The sequence below is a fragment of the Hetaerina americana genome, unplaced genomic scaffold (genome assembly GCF_022747635.1).
Source record: "Hetaerina americana unplaced genomic scaffold, ioHetAmer1.1.p SCAF_12, whole genome shotgun sequence".
Classification (NCBI taxonomy): domain Eukaryota; kingdom Metazoa; phylum Arthropoda; class Insecta; order Odonata; family Calopterygidae; genus Hetaerina; species Hetaerina americana.
Window position 1 is genome coordinate 34,602,097 of NW_027286292.1, and position 21,882 is coordinate 34,623,978.

Below are 21,882 nucleotides of genomic sequence, written 5' to 3' on the forward strand. Positions count from 1 at the left end.
AATCAGCAATTGGAAATAATGCTGTAATCAATATCATTTACTGTATGGCATATGTTGCCTGTGAGTACTGTGTACAAATTATCTTCATAATGATGAGAACAATTATCTGAGATATCTCTTTTTATCATAATATATTCACTTCCTTGATTATTTTACTATAACCATATTTGAGCTTGCATTTGAAATTTAGAGGCACTCGTGCCATACGGGGAGTCTTACGAGTTCTTACTCATTAAAACACCCATGAAGCATTGTATAAATTTCACTTGCTTGGTATAAAGATGCATAATAAATAGACTCCTTGTGCTTGGGGATTAAGTCTTCATTTTCTAGTAAAAATGTAAAATAACCCTAAAATCCTGTGCAAGTGCCCAGTGTTAGAGTAAATTTTGGTTTTCAAAATTATATCTCGAAGATCAAAACAAAGGAAATTAAAAATGTAATTGTTTTCTTTAAAACTAAAGGAATGAATGTGTTTAAGCAGAGATTTGGTAATTTTAAAATACATATAATATTTATAAATTCCCTCTAACTCATTGTGCTCTCAGAATTCTCAATCCATGTATCACAGCAGTATTTGCATGGTAGAGTCTCAATACCAATAGATACTTGGGTGTGTACCATTTAAACGGGTCAGCCACTTAGGAAGTGATTGCAACTTGGGTTCATATCGAAAAAGTGTGGGAACATACTTCCAAAGTGAATTGGTTCATGACTCAAAATGTTCACAAATTTAAAGAGTTCAGTGCCATCATTATAAAAAAGGGGACATTATGCATAAGTCTTCTGTGCAAAAGACTTAGCATTGAGTCTCATATGATGAAGCTTGTTTGCCATTTTTTCTCATGTGCACAATGTCTTTTTAATAATACATATGAAGTTAAGGCATTTAAGAATTTGACTGGGTTAATTTTCTTTTCTGCAAACCATTTCATGCTTCTGAAATAGTTGACAGTGGTACATTGATAGCACATTTAATGTTCATAACATAAATCAAATTACAGTTGAGGTTGAGAGATTAGCCTGTCTAGCACTCAGGAAGACAAAATGTGGTTCCTCTCAGGATCTTTGGGAAATGTACGCCCTGGAATATTTGTTAAGTTCAACTTTTTGGTGAATAGTCATAATTTGTGGAAAACTGGCAAAATAACATAAAAATGCAGTATCCTTATGAGGAATTCAAAACCATTAAATTCTTCACTACAGAAACTTCATAAAATAGTCTGAATGGGCATCCATACATGTATGTAGCATATAAAAGTTATTATTTCAATTGCATAGGAGTTACTAGAAATAGAATGCTCAGAATCCGAGTGAAGGATAGGCTGTTCCCAAGGTGGCTGAGATGGACAAACATTGATTTTATTGGATGGTTTGCTTGCATCATTTCCTTACACGTTTGGTAGTCTCCGGTCTTTCTGTGCTAACTAGGAATACTGGACTTGTCATTAATCTATTAGCATTAGTTTTATCCAAATTTTTTATACTCAATTGTATTTTTGTTAATTGTTCACTGAAACCCCCTAAAAGTACTCCCACTTTTTGTGACAGATGCCCTCTTAAGGTAATTTATTTGCCTCTGGGCATGGCTGGAGGGAGATGAGACTTGTATAAATTATGAAAATGTCACCATTAATGATACAAAAACGATTTTGAAAATGATTTTCGTGTAATTTAGCTTAACATACTAAAAAATAGACTTATCTGTTCCGAAAGACTCAAAACTTGCATCAAATTTAAAGGAACTGCTACAGTGAAAGGACACTCATTCTTTTGGATAATAGGATCATTTTATTTTAGCTTAAAATTTTAACTGCCCTTTTTTTTATTAACTGTGTCAAAGTAGTTTGACATCCTGCCCCTTAATGAAAGATATAACAAGTTTTTTCTAAAGAAATTTAAATTGAGGATAACGTGTAATCACTTCTTTCACAGTTTCTAATCCAAAAATGTTAAAATGCCTTTGCCATGGATTCTGCAATGCCTTGAATGATTCCTCTTAACACTAGATGAACCAAAGATCTATGTAGTCATGCCAGGGTTTTCAATATCAAAACATATTATGCACATGAATTCTACCAACTTTTAGTAAAGTTGCCATCCAGAAGAAGACATTGCATCTCTCTGAACATTTAGAACTGAGCATTGAAATTTATCTACAGTTTTTTATTAGCAATTGATCGGTGAAAATGTTAATTATGCTCCATTCTAATTAATTAATTGATAACCCTTAATCCTCCATTCATATTTTATGCTATATCTAGTTACCAAGTCAAGATTTTAATCAAATATTGCTCTGTGACTTAATCCATCGATCAAATATCATCTCGTCTGCTTTGGCATTATTAGATGATACTTTAACCAGATTGGGATATCCATTAGAAGCTCTACATATTTCCTCTGTTTTTGGTTCTATAACCATCCTTGGCTTTTCATCATAATTATTCTGTATTCTGCTAATAAAAATATAGGTGGTGGGAGTGAATTATCCTATAAATTTCGATAGCAGATTTTGTGAGCAATTGGAGTTAAGACAGCATCAGTTACAGGGAAACCAATGCGGAGCTTTTAAATATGACTTTAAAGTTTTGTATCAGCCAAAATGTCTATATCTAATGAACGCAGGTTGAATATACACTGTTGCAGTAATTTCTTATGACATTAAATGACAGTTAATCGCTATATTACCTATACTCCAGAATGCTAGACCAACAAACTGGTCCACTTGTAAATTGCATAGCAATCAATATGTCTTCCTGCAGTATGATAAAACTTCAAAAGTAGTGAAACTTAAAATTTATGATCATTGAATGTAGATGATGACATTGATTTGAGTTTGCTGGTTGGAACCAGGGTATTTATGAGTTATGTTTGCAAATTCAGTAAAGAATCTTAATTTAATTTGGTTTTTGGATAAACTTGGAGGATATCTCTTTGCATCTAAAACTAGGTTATCATAGTATATGATACGCTTTCCAAAACTTTCATGTTTCCATTTATCTCATGTGTAGGATTTACAATTTGATTGCTGATTATATTTTGTCAGCAATTAAGATTTTAAGTTAAAAGCAATCATCATTTTAAGCCATTGTCAGGTTTTATATGAGGAATTTCTCTAAAAAGTTAATACTTTCATGAGGTCTATCTGATCTCAATAATTATTTTACATCTTGACGTTGACTTGAATCTTGTACTCGCACAACTAATTATGTTTATCATGAAAATTCACTGTAACTATATTTTTGAATTCCTGTGATTGCAGTATTTTAATAAGCATGGCTCATTAGAAAACCCTTATTAATTTTTTATGAATATAAATTGTACATAATTCTTGTTTTTTTTTAAGTTTATGAAGAGTGTTGAATTAGCATTGTGCTCTTAAAAGAACATATTTCACATCGCGGAAGAATTAGGATACATAGCAGGATGCCTTCAATGATAATGACAGGTTGTGCATGGTATATTTTTTTAAAGGTGCAAACTTATGTGGACCATTAAGGGTAGAATAAGATGATTTGCCTTCACGTAGAAATAAAAATTATCCAAAACCTAAATTATACCTAGGTAATTTGGAAGGTTCTATTTTGCCAGGCTTTTCCGCTGCTTATATTTATCGTTATGATGATACTTCATTTCCAGTCCAGAAAAAATCTTTGAGGTCATAACAAGTGCCAAATGTTGAAATTGTCTGATATGTATACATATTATCTTTAGGGTGTGGCCTCACATCACTACATCGATAATATAAGTCTCTTTTACACAAGGTGCTAATTTATTCGTGGAATCAAACTGTTGAAAAGAAAGTACACATTCATTGTGATGATTATTTTCTGAAGTGCTATTTTAGTTACTATTTTGCTAAAATACTTTGGTGCAAAGGTGAAGAGTGCCTAAGTCACTTTTTAAAATGAAATAGTGATTTTTTATGGAAAAATGAAGGATCTGAGGTAGAGCCATTGTTATAGGTTTGGAAATGTTAGTTAAACCACCTTAATTGCATCTAACAGAATTTATGGTATTCCATTCCATTGTAATACAATTTTGCTCCTTCTTTCTTATATTTGGGATGATAGAAATGGAATAAAGAACCATCACTTGTCAGTTGAGATGATCAAAATTGTCTTCTTCACCCTTAGAAATTCTTAGTTTAAACAAAAGGCTGGAAAAGATAAGATGGGCTGCAGTGAAGGGACAATTCAAATTTTGTATGTTATATCTTTTAAATATTATTAATGTTATGGTAGTGACCTGTGAGGTATTTTATAGATTTCATTTGGTTTCAAGCAAATACTCGGTCTACTTTTTTGTTTATTTATTTCTTGTGATATAATGTCTGATAATAAGCTCAGAGGCAATGGCAAGAAGAGAATTTGTAGTTAGTATATTACATTGAAGAGTTTTAATGTTCATACATTTATTAAATGCAAGTTAATATAAATTGCGTATTTTGGTATTACACTTTAGAAAATAATTACAAAATTGAATGATTGGCACTTCAGCTTCGATGTGCAAATGCAATGGGTGTAAAAAATCATCATGGTGATAAATCTAGTGAGTGGAATGGGTCTCGATACTAGAGCCTTCTATCATCATAACGATAGAAGTCTTTTACTTAAGTTATGCTTGCTTTAGTTTCAAGAACATATTTCAGTGAAATTATTTTTCCGTTCAGTAATGATGGCTTCCCATGTAGATATCAGAGCATAAATTGCACTGGCAATGTGATTTAAATATCCCTTTTGTGACTCTAGTTGAGGGATTTTCCCTGTGCTCCATTTCTTGGAGTCGAAGATAGCTTCTGTTTTGCTACCCCCTTACCCCATGACTGACTCAAAGGGATGTACCACCCATAGTGTGGGGCTCATTGACCAAAAAAAGTACACTCTCTTGTCCTCATTCTTAAAAAGGTGTTGGCTAATATTCTGTTAACAATTCTAAATTTTGATGCCTTCTTTTCCTTTGTTATTAATTCGTATAGTCCTGCTTGTATCCCTCATAATTGCACACCCAGTATGGTTACATAACATTTTAAAATTTAAATTCCATTGTATTGATTTATTTAGTATCACTTGAATTAGTTATCCCAGGTTTGTGGTATTCCAGTTCTATTCCATAATTTTGATTTTTTACGAGGGTGCCATTTAACAAGGCAACTGTGTTAAGAAATCAAGTTGTAGCACTTAAGCAGGTTTATGGTTGAAATAGGTTGTGATAAATTTAATTTATTCTTGATATGTAATCAGATAATGGGCATCTTAGCAAATTTTAAGGTTATACAATAACTAGGTTCACTTAAGTGGAAGTGAAAATGATGCATGCCATGCCAGGAGAACCCCTCTTTGTGCCATACATAAAATATGTTTTGATTGGAAGTATTTGCACCTTTTATGGGGAAGTGTTGCACAGCATGATAGTGGTTTTATGGAGTGTCTGTTAGTGGCCTCGGTATGTCAAGGCCTCATTCTTAGTATATCAGGGCATTTTATTGGTTAATCATGTGTACAGTGTGTTTTAAATAATTAGGATATTATTTACGGTGATCAGAAGAAGTCAAAAGCCCAGGGGACAATAGAATGATTCATTGCGTTTGAATTGAATGAAGTAAAATTCTTGAGAGGAAGTTTTAATTATTAGATTTGTTAAAAACAAAGAGAACATTTCATCCCTGTCTGGTGAGTAATAATCAGTGGCCATGAAAGACTGATGTATGATGCTTATATATCATTCAGATTTGTTGAAGTAATCACGAAGTAGATGGAATTTATTTATAGCTGCCTTGATTTTAGAGGGTTGAGTCAAAGGTAGAAATGCGTTATCCTAGCATTTCACTGTAGGAAATAGTGCATTGAATTGCCATGGATTGAATTAAGCAATGGCAAATTAATGGTAAGTATTTCCCTTCATAGAACCTTTCCTTATGAAATAGTTCACCCATAAGAATTTTGTAGTTTATAGTTGGTTCTCTATTATTAATTGATAGTAATGGCCTTCAAGAAAATTGCTTCATGCTTTGAATAATGTTCTCAAAATCCTATAAAAAATATACTTCCCCGATCTGAAGGTTTCCTCTTGTTTTCCATATGAATAGTGAATATTTAGCTACATCACCCAACATTTCACAGTCAGTGTTTGTTTGCACTACAGGTATGATGGTAATAGTTATTGTGTTCCTTGCTTAAATTCACATTTTATTGTACACATACTGTGAGCTTTGTAGCAAACATACTACTCGTACATTTATACACGTGTTCGTCAATTTAAGTACTATTTGCTCAAAAGGAAGACCTCAAATGACTCTCCCAACTAAATTAGGCATTCATGAAAAAGGCTATTACATGTGTAAACCAATCTAGTATTAATAAGGTGAATTAAAAAGTAATTTCACTCATTAATTCTCTCTTCCTAATTTGTATTCCCTAATTCTCGCTGCCCTATCTTATTGTGTACCTTATTCAAATTCTGACTAGTCGTCTTCAGTGCCATTCTTTGAATTTGAAGTGCAACATTCTTTGAATCCTGTATGTATAGGAATGCAATCTATTTTTTATGTGCTGAAATAAGTCGTTTGCTGATAAGTAGAAAACTGCATCTCTTAATTTTCCCTAATAGAATTGTCCCCTGCTCAGAGCCATTCTGAGTAGAAATAACTTAATATAATCTCTGTAGGTTGTCATCACTACAACATCCTGCACTTGAATATGTATGCTCATACCTCCTGGTATTATTGCAAGGTCAGTGAAGGGTCCTTCTAATTTCCGGTAGAAGGTGATCTTTGAACAAACCTAACTCAAACATTTTTCCCTGTCCTAAACATAATTGTCATCTATTTCAGACAATACCTAGCCAATCCTTCATGAAATGAGCTGACATTCATCCTTGGTGTTGGCATCTGACAATTAGTACATTCAGTAGTATTTCCTTAGGAATTGTTTTGCATTTTAAAAACACAATTAGCATGTTACCATGATGCTGTTTTAGTGGGCATAATATCTTGATGGTAATACATCTAGTATCACAGTGATAGGCAATTTTTCATTTATGAAGTTTTTATGGTTATGCTTCTCTTGTTTTTCATTAACTTTTCATTGGCATTTTAAAGTGAATGAGGGTGTCATCTGTATTACCCATTTGGCTCAGTAGGTAATGTGAATCTTCCATATACCAATTGTATAAATGCCTCTGGAAAGATATAGGTTAATCAGTGAAGTCGGAGGGCTGATGTTGAGAAAGTGAATTTCTATGTGGCGGGGTAAAACTATTAAAATGCATAGTGCATGCATACCATCTGTTCCTTGCCTTAAATTCTTGATGTGGAATATTAGCAGTCATGCTAATTCTTGAGTGTCCAATTTTATGATTTCCCACATCGCTAGGTGTTGTCTGTCTGTTCTTTGAAAATGCTCAGTTTGTAATTTCCTTCTCTAGATCGTGAAATCAAGCTAACATAGGTCTACTAAATGATTTCAATAGCCTAATATTTTTCTGGTAACTTTTCTTATTCCCGTTGCTCCATTTCTTTTTGCAGTTATTCCTTTTTTTGTGCATGATTTGCCATTTCATTATATTAAGTTACATTATTCAAAGCTTATTAATAACTTTTGACTGTATTGCACCTTAAAAGTTAGCGTAGTATGAACTAGTCCAGCACGCTCCTCAATCCGATACTCCTTAAAATTCATGGACTATACTACAACTATTAGCAGAGCAAACAAAAAGCATTAATGTTTATTTTATCTGATAAGGTTAAATTATATTTATATAGATTCCATATTGTCTATATGACGAAGTGTAATGTTTCATATTATGCATAAAACTGACTTGGAGTCTTTATCATTCCATCATGTATAAGATTTTCTACCCAAATATACATTGCCTTCAGCTCACTAGCCGTCTAGTTCCACTAAAGTGCAGACATATTTCCCGAATAGCTTCATATTAATTTCAAACTATTTATGCAACCATTATTCTGCAGTAGTGTGTCTTATCATATGGAATTAAGATTAAGACAAACTATTCAGCCATAAACACTTCTTTTATTATTGCCACCAAAATGAACTTATTGACCCTTGCTACAATCAATTTTATGAAATTGGACCTAAACTCTTAATACATACAGTGGATAATTATATGTGATGTGATAATGCATGCATTATGAATTATGTGCTTCGGTGGATGTATGGCATTGAGCTCCACAGCTACTTTTGTACCACAGTGTGGTACAAAAGTAAAATTACTCGACCAAGTAGCATCATAAATTATCAATTTTATCTTTTAGTACATTTTAAATGCGCATATTCTCTTCATGAAATTTCACTCATGAATTCAGGATGGCCCCTGATGTTTTTTGTTGCATTTTTGTGAAACCTTCCTTTCAAGTAAATGCCTATGGGATGTATTTATGCATGTGTATAAATGCATGGTAAATGGAAATTGCCATAAAATCTGCTGCTCAGTGCTAAATCATTTGCCATGAAAGTCATGCATTTGAAGCACACTGTAAAAAAAAGTGAAACTTAAAGGGATTAAAAGAACTAGTTTAAAGTCATTATTAAAGTAAGTTAAATTGGCATGATTTTTTATAGGAACCTATGTATATAGTGAACTATTAAGTCATTACTGTCAAGCGTTAAGGCATGTCGTGAAATGAAAGAAAAAGCTGGAAACACTTTCCTGGCAATCAACGTGGTAGCAAGTTTATGTATCTTCCTCCTAAAAATATATATTCCCCACAAAGATCATATTTGTTGTGATATAGAGCAGCAAATTTTCCCATGCTTAAAAATATCAACATAATATAATGAGCACATATTCCAAGATTTATTTGTTAAAATACAGGGCATGGTCCCAATATTTTCTGAAGCATTTGTTGAACTTTTTCAACTACTACTTGATGCTGTAATCAAACTAAATTTATTTGTTGTCCAGTCACATGCACCAGATGTGTGTTGAGGGTCATGTAGTAGTCTCCCAAAGTGTTGTTAGAAAATTGTTGGAATTAAATTTTCTAAAAGACTAATGTAATTAGAACCCGATGGAAGCAGAGCTTCCAATTTTCTTCACAATCACATTTTAAAATGTTGTGGTAAAATAGTGGTTTTAGTGTGCAGGGGGTATTTCACTGCCCGTAGGGTCTTAAAGTTCAAATCCAAGTGATGCCTCAGGACTGACAGCAAACAAGCTGATGTTCTGTTTACCAGGTTTTTTTCTGGGTTACCTAAAATAGGGCAGGAAAGAACTAGCTACTCCCCTACCCTAAATGTGGGGAGTACATATATAAGGCTTAATGCGAAGTAATCTTTGCAATTTCTTATGTAACCTGCCTTTAGATTATTGGAATTATTTTTGCACACTTAACGGAGCTACCTGTTGTTTACAAAATTGTAATATCCTGATTAAAGTAGTTGTAATCAGTATTTTTTGTCTATTGTGAAATATAAACAGGAATTTTTAGCTAAAACCTAAGGCTATTCAAGGGAAGTAATTCGTTTGATGTGGTATGATTATTAAATTAGTGTACTTCTCTAACAATAATATTAAATTTAATTCATCAGTTAACAGACTTAAAAGGCAATTGAAAATTGCTAGCTGTTGTATTTTGCAAATATTCTTGCACTTCATTATTATTACTTAATCAAGGCTTAAAATAGATATTCTTTCTCTTGCATGTACAATTTTGTAGATTCAAAACACTCGTGTCTAAAAAACATTTGTCCACCAGTCTGTCTATCAGCGTAAACATCAAATGTCACAGCAGTAGTAAACAATGCAATGAGAGCAACCTGTTAGTGTGTGTGTTAGTTAGGCCAAGTGTGATACATATTTACATATTACCAAGTGTCACAAAACATGAGCTAAGAATAAAAAATATGGTCAAATGAAGGAGATTTCGATGATAAAATGTATAATTCTAGCAAAAACTGAAATCCTCTCCTACTCACTGATCAAACTTATTATTTATAAGGTTAATAAACTGAAAACTTGATGTCATAATATGGGACTGGTGCCTTAGTGTCTTTCTATTGAATCTCCAATGGGTCAATTCATAGGCGAAAGATATATGTAGCCTTGAATGTCAGAGGGATCAGGATGATGGAATGGCTAATGGACTGGCTTCCCATACCAAGGACCTGGGTTCAAATCCCAGTGGTGGCCAAATTTTTCCATGGTATCTCAATCCTTACCTGGGGTGCTATGTGGAGAGCACTTGCTTATGCTATCCATCAGTTGGGCTTCACATTTTGGGCCCCTTGGTGCCTTTAGGCTAATTGGCTAATGTTGATGCAGGGCTTCTCCACCCTTCCTCCCCTCCTATGATATTCTACCCCTACTGGATTTTAATAAGTTCACTCCCTATCTCTTCTGATGTAAATGAACCCTGCCATCAGTCACCTCTCACTTAAAATACTACCACTTGAATGCCAGTCTAGGTCTGAATCGACTTCAAAATCAATCTAAGTAATACCAGTCATCATCTTAAATTGCTACCTAATGTTTTAAAAATAAAGAATCAAGAAAAGCGGATAACAAAATATACAAACTCTATGGTGTGGTTTGAACCAAACTCAATCATTATGTGCTTAGCTCTAAATGCTTTCAACAGATCACATCATCCCAATTTTTTTTTGATAGGTGTTGGCATCCATTGTTTTTAAGTGTAACAGAATTTTGAAGTTCACTCACTTGAGTAAGATAGGGAGTTTGTCTCCTTTCATTCCCTGTGAAAGCAGACAGGTATTGTTTTATTTTCATAATTTTTTATATGCATGTAACTATTGCACACTGTTGTTTTTGCTCAAACTTGGCCATTTTTAGTCCTAAAATTACAGGAAATAGTAAGGTATATGAAAGTCAGTTTTTATAGATTTTTGAGATTATTTCCACGTTTGTTTCTTAAGGGCAGTTAACTTCTTTCACATCATTTTAATGCATATTCTGGAATGGAGTTCATGGAATTGAGCTCATTTGCTTTTTATGTGCATGGATGTGTAAATGTGTTTCTGTTGATGGATATTATACTCAGGGATGGGGCAGTGTTTTTTTTGTAGAAGCAAGAAGTGTTGGTATTAATTTCATTTTATAAAAGTATGTAATGTTGAAGCACTATGCCACTACATACCCATAAAAAAAAGCTCATCTTTGGGGTTTATGATTTAGTAAGTTTCTTACATTGAAGTTTTTTTCTTTTAACAAGGACCACAAGACATTTAGACTTGCTAGTTGTTCCCATACGTTGGTGAACTAAGAACTTTGAGAAGGCATTTTACTGCAATCATTTTTAGCCTGGCAAAGATGAAAGTTGTTATACTATTTTAGATATATCTATTTACTTGATGGAAATTATGCCCTTGGAGTATGACTACATATCCATGATGTCCATATATGGCATATACATGTAAGGTCAAGGTCACAGTTTAAATATCAGCACAATAATAATAATGCATTTTATTTGCCCAGCGATCAAGTTGTTACAACTGTTACACTCGATAAAAGACACATCAGGGGAAAGTAGCAAAATACACCCATGAATACAAGACATACATCAGGCATTATCAAGAAATTCAGCAATTAAATAGAACATTTTTTATTTTAAGAACTGAAGTAGATGATCCTAAATGCAGCCACACTTTTTTGGGCCTTAATCTCAGCTGGAAGTTTTTTATAAAGTTGAAGGCCCCTAAAATAGGGATATTTGAGACCACCATGATTCAGTCATCATAGTGATATCACTGTAATACATGCATTCGAGGCTGTCATGGACATCACAATGATTTGGTAGCATCATCAATATGATGTATCATAGTGGTCCCAAATACCAGTCTACTGGTGTTTTTGACAAAATATTTTGCAGGGTATACCAAAATTACAAGTGTGAGGGATAACGTATAGAGCTGCTAGAGAAAAAGAGAATAATGCGAGTAAGTTTTTTGCAAATAAAAGGGAAAGTTAATTATGTGGGAAAATTATACCTAGGGTAATTACATTATTTTTTGTGAATAATGGAATTCTTGTATCATAGAATGGTTTCTTGAACTCTTTTGTTTTCATTCATCTGTGCTTCATGGAGATCATATGACTATGTAAATATATTTTTTGTTTCCTGCCAAAATAATTCTCATTCACATTTCTGAATGTTCAGGCACTAAAATATATGTAACTGAATGTGAGTGTCCATGTATCAACATCAAGTTTGAGTTCTATGGCAATTATTGAAAGCTCAATGCATAAATAATGAATAAGAATGGAAGAAGTAAAGGGCCTGGTTATGCACTCATTGCTCAAAGTACTCCTAGCATGAGAATTTAGTTTGGTGCTCTGTTCCCTCAAATATTTTTTGTCTGTACTCTTGAGCATTGATATTGCTCGGGTCGTGGTGACATCCAGGCCTATCACGACTGATAAAGTGGGGCAATGGCTGTGTTGATAATAGTGATAAATTATTTTTCTTCATTTTAATTTCTGTGACATTCTAAGAGTATTCAGACCTATCGCTAATACTAACATTTGTCTCCATAAGCACCAAAATGCTCTTTTTCCCCAATTTTAAAATTTCTGGAGACTTGTCCAACACAAGCACTAGTTACAACACTGCACTGTAGTGTTTACATTTTCCAGCACTTCTGGTAATCTTTGTTGTGCCTGGGCTTCATATAAATTTTACATTACTAGGGTCTTGCCGGAAATTAAGACAATCTTTTTCTCGAATTCATAGAGATGTTAGGTTTTAGGGTGGTATATTTAGTAGAGGAATCACACTCCTTAAATATTTCATTCAGGTGTTAGGAATTATGTGGAAATATTTATGTATGAGAAGTTCTGCTCTGTCCTTCACTGTTTCACAAGTCTGCTTGCCTGCTAAATTTAATCCTTTTAATTCTCTGAAGACTAAATTATATCTGTGCATCTTTTGTGTTCACTTTAATAATATTTTCCAGTGCTTGTCACTATTCTCATTTGTGATGAGTAACAGCTTAAGCTTTGTATTGGCCCATTTCAATTTTAATATTTGTATATACTTCATATGGCATAGATTTTGAGAAGTTACCCTTAGATTTACCATATTTTAGTAATTGCATGTACTGCTGCCATAGATTAGAAAGTTTTTTTATATTTGAGATCATTTATTTCTATAATATTCATTGTATGACAACCAAAATCTCAATATTCAATAAGATTTCCATTTGACCATGTCAGAACTGATTCCTCTGAATCCTTTTGCACATGATTTTCTTTTTGGTGTGAATAATGGTATTTATTCTTTATTCATCAAGAGCTGGCTGAAACACTTGCTCGCATCAGCTACCTTTTATTTGTTATTGCAATATTGCTGTCTGTAAGTAGTTATATATGCTTAATTTCAACTCACTTTTTTCTTCCACAGAACATTTCCTTTAAGTCCTACAGTAGGGATTCAGGGCATGGAGGATCAGAGCAGGAAGATTTGCCCAGGTCTCACAATTTAGCAATGCAAAACAGTTTAAATAATGCCAGAAGTCTTAATAATTCCAAAGATTCTCGCCGTTTGCCATATATGCCTCCAGATTATCACCAGGGAATCACCAATGACCTCTCAGTCACTCACTGTCCAACTATTGATTTAGAGCACTCATCTGGTATCCACACAACACCACGGGCCATGATGAGCACCTCGGAAGAGCACCACATGAGAAGACAGGATCCTCTTCCTCAGTACTCAACAAGGCAGGGGCACTTGGTGCCAACACTGCAGCAGCTGGCTCCTCACCAGGGTGCCAGGTGTGCAAAGAAATCAAGCAATGGCCTACACAGGTCAATGAGCCCTTGGAATCATACATACACAGAGATTCGCGAAGGGCATCAGCTGTCACATCCACTGGTGAAATTCCATGCGCACACGCTAGGGCTGCCAGAGGATGACCCTGTATACGAGGAGATTGAAAGGAATGATGCTCAAGTCTCGGATGTAAGTGACGAAGATCTGAAGAGGCAAAGTGATACAAGTCGTCAGTCATCCCGCAGCTATGGCGACCACCGCCCCCTCATTCCGTACAGCCCAGCAAGTGACCGAAACTTTCAAAACTGTATTGAAGATGCCCTGAAGAAAAAGTTGAGGGAGCTGCATCATTTGGAAAGTTCTGTCCGAGGTGCTCACAGTGATATTGGTGAAGGTGTGTCAGAAAGCTTGAGAGTTGGACACCTGGAAGATCCTCAGTCTGAATCCGATTTCCCTGTTGTGGTCCCAGGTGCTTGTGATCCACCTCCAGCTCCAGAATCATTGGCATTTGCTGGGGAGAATGCAAGAACAGTGGCCGTGCTAGATGGTGAAACAGTTGTGTGTCACCTCAGGCCTGAAAATGAACTTTATGCTAGTGATCCATTCACTTCCAGAACTATAGAACTGTCTCCATATAGTGAGTGCTAAAACTGACATAGAAGGTTAAAACATATTGTTTTTTCTTCTTGAGCATAGGATGTGTGTAATGTGAATGCTGTTGAAGGTAGAGTACAGCATAAGACTGGTATAGGAATTTTTATACTTGTATGCATTGGAATTTACCATTGAATCCACATGTGCATAAATGCCTTATATATTAGTATTCATTATTTGAGTGTCTATGTCTATGTATATAATGTAAATAGTGCTTTGTACATGTGGACTCATGTGGAAGAATGTTTAGATGACAAGGAGTATTTTTTTTTTAAGTCTGAGTCAGTGACCTAGTTTAAAGCACAGTAAAAAGTCCTCTAAAACTGTGATGTCATTGTATTGAATTGTCCCCAAGATTGTGTAAGACTTGTTAAGTACAGCTGAAATGAAATATGCACAAAATTTGAAAAATAAATTATTTATGAGTTTCTTCAGATTTTTATTCCAAAAGTCAGTGGAACCTGGATTTTTACTGTTGAGTAAATTTTAAATGGTAAGTTTTGTAATCACATTATAGGAACGTAAAACATCATTCCTTTTTTCAGCTGTAATTGTGCTAATCATGTTGCCTGATCAATGCTCTTTTGAATATTTTTGTGCATTTTTCTCTTTAAAATTTAGATAAAATAAAATAAATGATGAAGCTTCTCTGGGTGTTGTTTGTGCACAATTATTTCTTAGAAAAATTCAGTACATGAAATTTCCAATGAGAGCAAATTTAGAGGTGGTTTGGGACTGAAAGTATAAAATACCAATGCCATCATACACTATGTGGTGGAATCTCCATGGGGTTTCTACCGCAGGGATATTTTACCCCATAGGTTAAACGGGGAGGAATGCTGCCTCATTTTATGGATTAATACCAGGCTGCATCTTCTGGGAGGGCAACTGTAATGGTTTGTGGTTCCCGAATGCCTTCCAAATCACAGTAGTTCAGTTGTCTTGAGACTGACTAATTTAGTCTAGACAGCTGTAGAAACTGATCCCAGATTCCTTGATCTCTACCATTGGCATCTTGAGGTAAAAATGTAATGCCTAATGGATCATTAAACATACATAGTTTAGTTTTTGAGCAATTTTTAATTTGCTTCCTGTTCTGTAAAAGTTTGATTTTTCCGGAAGCTGGAAAATTTTTAGGTGTCGCCAGGATTTGAATCAAAAGCCTCAAACTTAGCAGTCAAACTCTTAGGTTTCATCTGTGTCTCACATATGTTATCAACAAGCTTAAAGCATACTTATAGTGGATTAGGTACTTGCTATCTTTTGCTTGATGTCATCCCTTTTTAATACCCTACCGAAGCTTTACCCTTAAGCTGTGGCAACCTGATAGTTTTCTTGCCTCTCTCTGTAGAAGAAAGGTAATGGACCAGGTGGGGCAAGAGAGAGTGGAACGTATGAGACCCTATCTCCCTCAGTCGCCCATTTGTACATATTTTTTTCAATTTAAGGGTTTAAGCATTTTCTGGCTCCATTAATCTGGATTGAAAATTTCCATCCATATTTTGGAAACATGTTTGCCACTCACATGGCCCAAGTAGGTTTGCTAAGAAACCAAAATGTAAATATAGATAAAGTATTTTTGGGGGAAATATTTCATAAATATTGTTCTGAAAAAGCTCTTTAACCAGCTCTTAGTATAGTTATTTCCCAATTAGTCTCGTTGGTTTTTGAAAATACAAGGTCTATCCCAAATATTTGGTCTTTTCCTCGTCATCTGTTTTCACTCAAAAGGTATTATCCACAAAGTCCCTTTTTGCCTCTGAGGCAGATATGGTGAACAGTAAATTTTACATGGAAGTCCTCAAAAGGCTGTAGAAATGAGTGCAATGCATCAGGAAGGAAATATTTGCCAACTGAAGGCTGCATCGTGACAACACTCCATCCCACGCCATCTTCCTAGTGATGGAACCTGACCAAGCACAAGGTGGCAATGCTGCCCTAAAGGCCCGATGTAACACTGCTGGACTTCATTTGGATCCCAAGAATAAAAAAAGAGCTTGAAAGGCAACCAATTTTGAATGCTGGATAATGCCAAAGAGGCAGTGATGAGGTGCCTAAATGACATTCCCAGTAATGTCTTCCAGGAAGTGTCCTGCGACTGGCAGAGGTGCTGTCAATGCATAAGGGTGCTATTTTGAAGAATTTCAGTAATTTGTACTTTGATCTGCAATAAACTTTTCCCAGATTTATTCTACGTATTTTTGGGACAGACCATTTATGTCCATGCAGCTGCCTCAGTCATTCAAGGCTCTCTAAAAAATCTGAGTCCTTAATGAGCTCACCTATTAGTTGTCAAAGGAAGACTCCCTCTGATTTTTACATCCCTGATCATAGGAAACTTACTTTTTATTGCTAGAGAGTCCATGCATTTCTGTATTCATACCAGTGACCTCAAGAAGTTAACATGAGCATTTTTCTTTCCAGAGGTAAGATTTCTCTTTTGCTTGTTTTGATACATGTTCATGTGTTGTCCATCCCAACAAAATTGAAAAGAAGAGAACTATACATATGTATATATTATGGGAAGAGTCAACCCTAGCCGTACTCTTATAAATGGGCAAAGGAAGGGTGAGGGAAATTAGAGAAGATATATGCAGTAAATCAATAAAAAAAAATATATAACTGAAATATAAAATAAAAATACTAATAATAAATAGACAGATAACACAAATGGTTGGAACCAAAATATGTCTAGCTAAGGTTTACTAGATAGCATTAACCCTTGCCCTTGTCAAACACTCAGCAGTCGGGGCTAACGAGAGAATTATCTCTGCACCAGCTGCCTGCTGGTCACACGTAATGAATGAAATAAATGCAAATTAATCACGTACTCTCTACCTTGGATATACTATACAGCATTGATCCTTCCTTGCTAGTCTCAAGCACTCAAACTCTATACTCTCCAGCTTGGATGTACTAAATCGCATTGATTCTTGCTAGTCGCAGGCACTCACCCAACCAGGGCTTTCAAGAGGTTTCCCTCTGCACCAGTGGCCCGCCAATCACTCACTTGCTTGGGTATGCGAAGATGCCTTAACACTTGCAAAACTTACTCACAGGTCTACCGTGGAATCTCTTCTGACATTAGCACTGTGACTCGCACTTTGTGGAAAGGTAAGGGAAGTGCCCAGAAGCTGACACAGTGTTTCGACTGCTTTGCAGTCCTCTTCAGAGAAGGAATGATGCCGTCTTGTGTGTGGTGACTTATATATACTGTGTCTGGTGCAATGGTCAAAAGGGGGGGGAAAGAAGTTGTGGTGAAAAGTCGGTTAGGATGGGGGGTGTGGGGAATGGTCATGTAAGGGATTTGAGTTGTTTTGGAGGCCAGGGAATGGTGGGTGGGAGGGGGCAATTAGCTGTGCGTGGGTGACAATGGAGGCCTAGTCATTAGTGGTGATTTTTCCCAGGGGAAAGGTTCTGGTGTTTTGCTAAGGAGATTAAGGATGATGAGATGGAGCCCTGGTCATGGTTCATGAGTATATTTTTGGAGCAGTGGATGTGGATGCTTTTGTAATAGTCTAATAAGTGGTTTGGTACTGTGCCAATGAGTAAATTTTTCAAATCAATTTTGTGTGAGTGTTGATGCATATGTTCCACAACCGCCAATCTTTTGGTATGACCTAGTCTGTAGCAATGTAAAAATGTAGTAAAAGTACGGCTGGGGTTGACTCTTCCCATAATATTCATACAGCCTTAGTTACCGTTCGCTTAATACACATATGTATATGTTTGAATTTCAGTTCCATTACAAGCATATTGTGAATATTTGGATCTTTCAAACTGCAAATATTGCTTCTCATATTGTATCCTTGGCCATATATACTTCCATGCACTCCTGTGATGTGAACCACAGATACTGAGAATTTGTACAATCGAGAACTTTGCTTTACTATATTTCTTTTTGCATGGGAAGGGGATTTTATCTTGTTTTGGAATAATCTATAAAAATCTCCAATATTAAGGATTTTGTGACCTTCAGAATGCATACAATAAAAAACATTTTTAAATTTTGTACCCTTGATAGCTTTGCATGAAGAATATGGGTTACAGTGAATACTGTTTGTGATGAAGATAAGATCCCTAATGTAATTACTTCCATTTCTGAGAACGCTCAAGATTCAAGCCAGCATCTATTCTTCAATTTAAAGAGTAAGTATTTGCGGGTTAAATTTTAAAAGAATCAACAATAATTTTTCTAAAACTAGAAAAGGTGTAAATATATTGAATAAGGCCATTGGGAGCTTTGTTTTTTTATTTTTCTAACAGTGACCTGTTAAAGAAAAAAAATTGGGTACAGGTCTTTGGAGTTACATTGAAAAATTAAGAAACTCATTTAGGAAAACAAGTGATGAATCTGATTTAAGATAAATGCATGTCAAAAACCATATTATTAAATACTACCTATTTCATTTTCTGACTTCCTGTCGATTTTCCCAAGGAAACCCTATTTCTTGGGGTTCTGTTGAATTTCCCAAGGAATCTCACTGATCCTGGAGTTCTCCAGGAATGTCTTCAGAGGCCAAATACTATATTTGAAGTGACACTGGAAATATATAAGTGTGCTATGATGAATAGGTCACATGGATGAAACAATATTGTATAGGATATAATATTTTTTCATCCAATTATGGGATGTTTGACTGAGTGAGTCCTATGCTGTGTTTGAGATTAAACTGATTTTGGCGATAAGAAATGTTTGCTTTAGCCCTTCAGCTCCCCTTAAACCAAGTAAGTTCATATGGCATGGAATGAATTTCATGTAGGTCCTGTTTATTTGAAGTAGTGCTACATTTGAATCACAGAAGATGTGAAGGGCCTAAGGTTTGCTCATATCTCCAATTTAAAAAATAACTACAAACAAGCAAATTTTTTTTCACAGAAGGAGTTATGTTCCTTTTTTGAAGTCCAACAAATAATTTTTCAGAAAAATATTTGGATATACATGTAGCCGTTCAATATTAAATTTTTGTGTGTTCTGCATGCAATATACACATGGTAATGATCGAAATTACTTCTCACTATTTTATTTATTATGTGATATGCGGCAAGCTACCCCTAGGGTGTGTGGCTGGGAATGATTACACACCAGACTACTTTTAACCCAAGACATTTTTCTCCCCTAGTGTGGTTAGACAACGTCATTTTGATCCATTGCTGTTTGTGGGAAAAATGGCATCTGAAATCTATCTGCTTTACACTTGATCTCTCTAATTTTATTAAAATGGTCTCTTCTACTGTATTACAATGGGCTAATAATATATTTTGAACATTACCACTAAAGAGACATCCTTCCAATTTATGCAAAAGACTTAATCTGTAATTTAACCTTCACCCCACGACTGATTTCTAACCTAGCTCCTCTAATATGTTTGATAGGTTACTTAGTTTATTATAATAATGTTTACAAATCTAGCTCCTATACGCTATTGAATACTTCAATTATTTATAATGATTTTATGCAATAGGATCATTAACTTTTGCTGCCCTGGTTGAATATGAGTTATGTTCATTAAAATTATTACATCAAATCTCAGTAGATATGTGCAACTTAACTGGTTGCCTATGTTGTTTTCATTCATATAGATACTTGGAAATTACAGAAATCATTTGTCATTTCTCATTAAGGCCATGGAGAATGTGTTTTTACTTGTATAAAAAAAGAATCAAAATTACTGTAAAATTGAAATAAAACTTTTATCAGCTACAAAAAGTTTGGGGAGATGTTTGTACTCGATTGTTGTGATAAACATAAAATTAAACAACATCATTAGGAAACATCCGTTTTTTACTGTATTAAATTACAAAAGAATTTCACTAATGTGAAATTCACATAATAGTCTTTAACAACAGATTCTTCCTCCAATAAAAGCTTCCAAGCAAAAATAATTGAATGAATTCCAGAATGTGATTAGATATATAGTTTTTTACACTAAGGAGGGAAACCCCTGTAACTGCTTAAGCTATCCACAACTCCTTGAAGAGCACATGCTGGGTTTTTTGAAGATACAACATGCATGATTTTGCCCTTCATAGGAGAAAGCATTTTGTCCATAATGGCCCTAATTTGATACTCCCTTGAAAATACAATTTTTATAAACGTTTAAATGAATATACTTTGTAACTTCCACACAATTTTTATTCATACTACCGGTTTCAACGCAACGGCGTCATCATCAGGTACGAATCTGGTACCTGATGATGACGCCGTTGCGTTGAAACCGGTAGTACGAATAAAAATTGTGTGGAAGTTACAAAGTATATTCATTTAAACGAACATGAACCTCCACAAAGTTGAGCCCGAGACCATAGAATTCACAATTTTTATAAAATTTGTTCTCTGGTACAACTTTATGGGCTTACATAACATATTGAAATGAAATAAGTAACTTTGTAATTCCAAGGATGTAAATAATAATGTATATCAAGTTAGCACTAGCGAAAAAAGACAAAAACACTGAAAAAAGAAAAGAAACTCACTCGTTTTCAATTTTTCGGTGTTCAAGCCATGTTTCTAAATGGAGAGAAGGAAAAAACTTTCTTTTGCGGTAGTGTAGTGGGTAGAGCGCTGGACTGACCGTAGGGTCCCGGGTTCGATTCCCGGGCAAGTTTCTGGGCACCTGCAGCTCCATCCAAGCTATGTGATTTTGGGGGTTCTAGTTCTTCCTGGGAAACCATAACCGGTACAGGGAAAGGAACTGGCCCCCCTACCCTGATGTGTGAATTTCACATACCGTTGGGCTTAGTACTGGGTGAACTCTACCAACACCTATCAAACCGACCTTCGGGTTGATTACTGTGTTTACCTATTCTCACATTCGGTCAAGTAAAAGTTGAAGTGGAGCAAAAATTCTAAGAATTCATTTGCAGAATAGAACATTAGTTTTAAATAAATTTAACAGCTTTTTCTTGAAAGTAGGTACTCTTGGTTCTCTAGGTAGGCACTTGGTTCATATCTGATTTCATGGGGGAGTTTAATAAAAACCTATCGTTTAATCCTAAAAAGCCTATCGTTTAAGTTCATGAAATAAGAACTTTAAAATTCGCGGTTGATGAAGGCAAAAACTAGTGCTACGCGATTTAATACCATCTGCCAGTTCCAATTTTACAAAATACAAATACTTGTTAACTGACTGTAGTTTTGAGAAACTGGCCCAACACAGCTTTTTCTTCAGTAATAAAGGAACATGTGGAAACCAGGAATATCTCCTGGGATGATGACAAAATGAACATACAGATTTGAGACTGCAGGGATTCGGGGACGGCATTCATTGATTAAACAGATAAAATAAGCCGAGAAATGAAAAAAATATGTCAATGAATAATTTTATGCACAGTCAACTAATAAACTCCTCGAATTAATGAAACGGAATGAAATGAATGAAAGTTAATGCAGTATGAGATAAAATCGTAATGTAGGAGATTTTTTAAAACTCGCGGTGTAATCACGTCAAATATTTTTTAAATATATCAAGATAATT

The 21,882-nt window shown here is 34.9% G+C and overlaps 1 protein-coding gene across 6 annotated transcripts in view; it reads left to right on the plus strand.

Annotated features, from left to right (window-relative positions):
• Cirl (Calcium-independent receptor for alpha-latrotoxin) overlaps positions 1–14,833 on the plus strand; it is a 148,371-nt gene extending 133,538 nt beyond the window's left edge. For all 6 annotated transcript variants that reach the window (XM_071582885.1, XM_071582888.1, XM_071582889.1 and 3 more), the window contains one exon: positions 13,379–14,833. In XM_071582885.1, coding sequence (XP_071438986.1) covers positions 13,379–14,398 — 1,020 coding nt within the window. In that variant the 3' untranslated portion in view covers positions 14,399–14,833. The remainder of the gene's footprint in view (positions 1–13,378) is intronic.
• Positions 14,834–21,882: the final 7,049 nt, after the last annotated feature.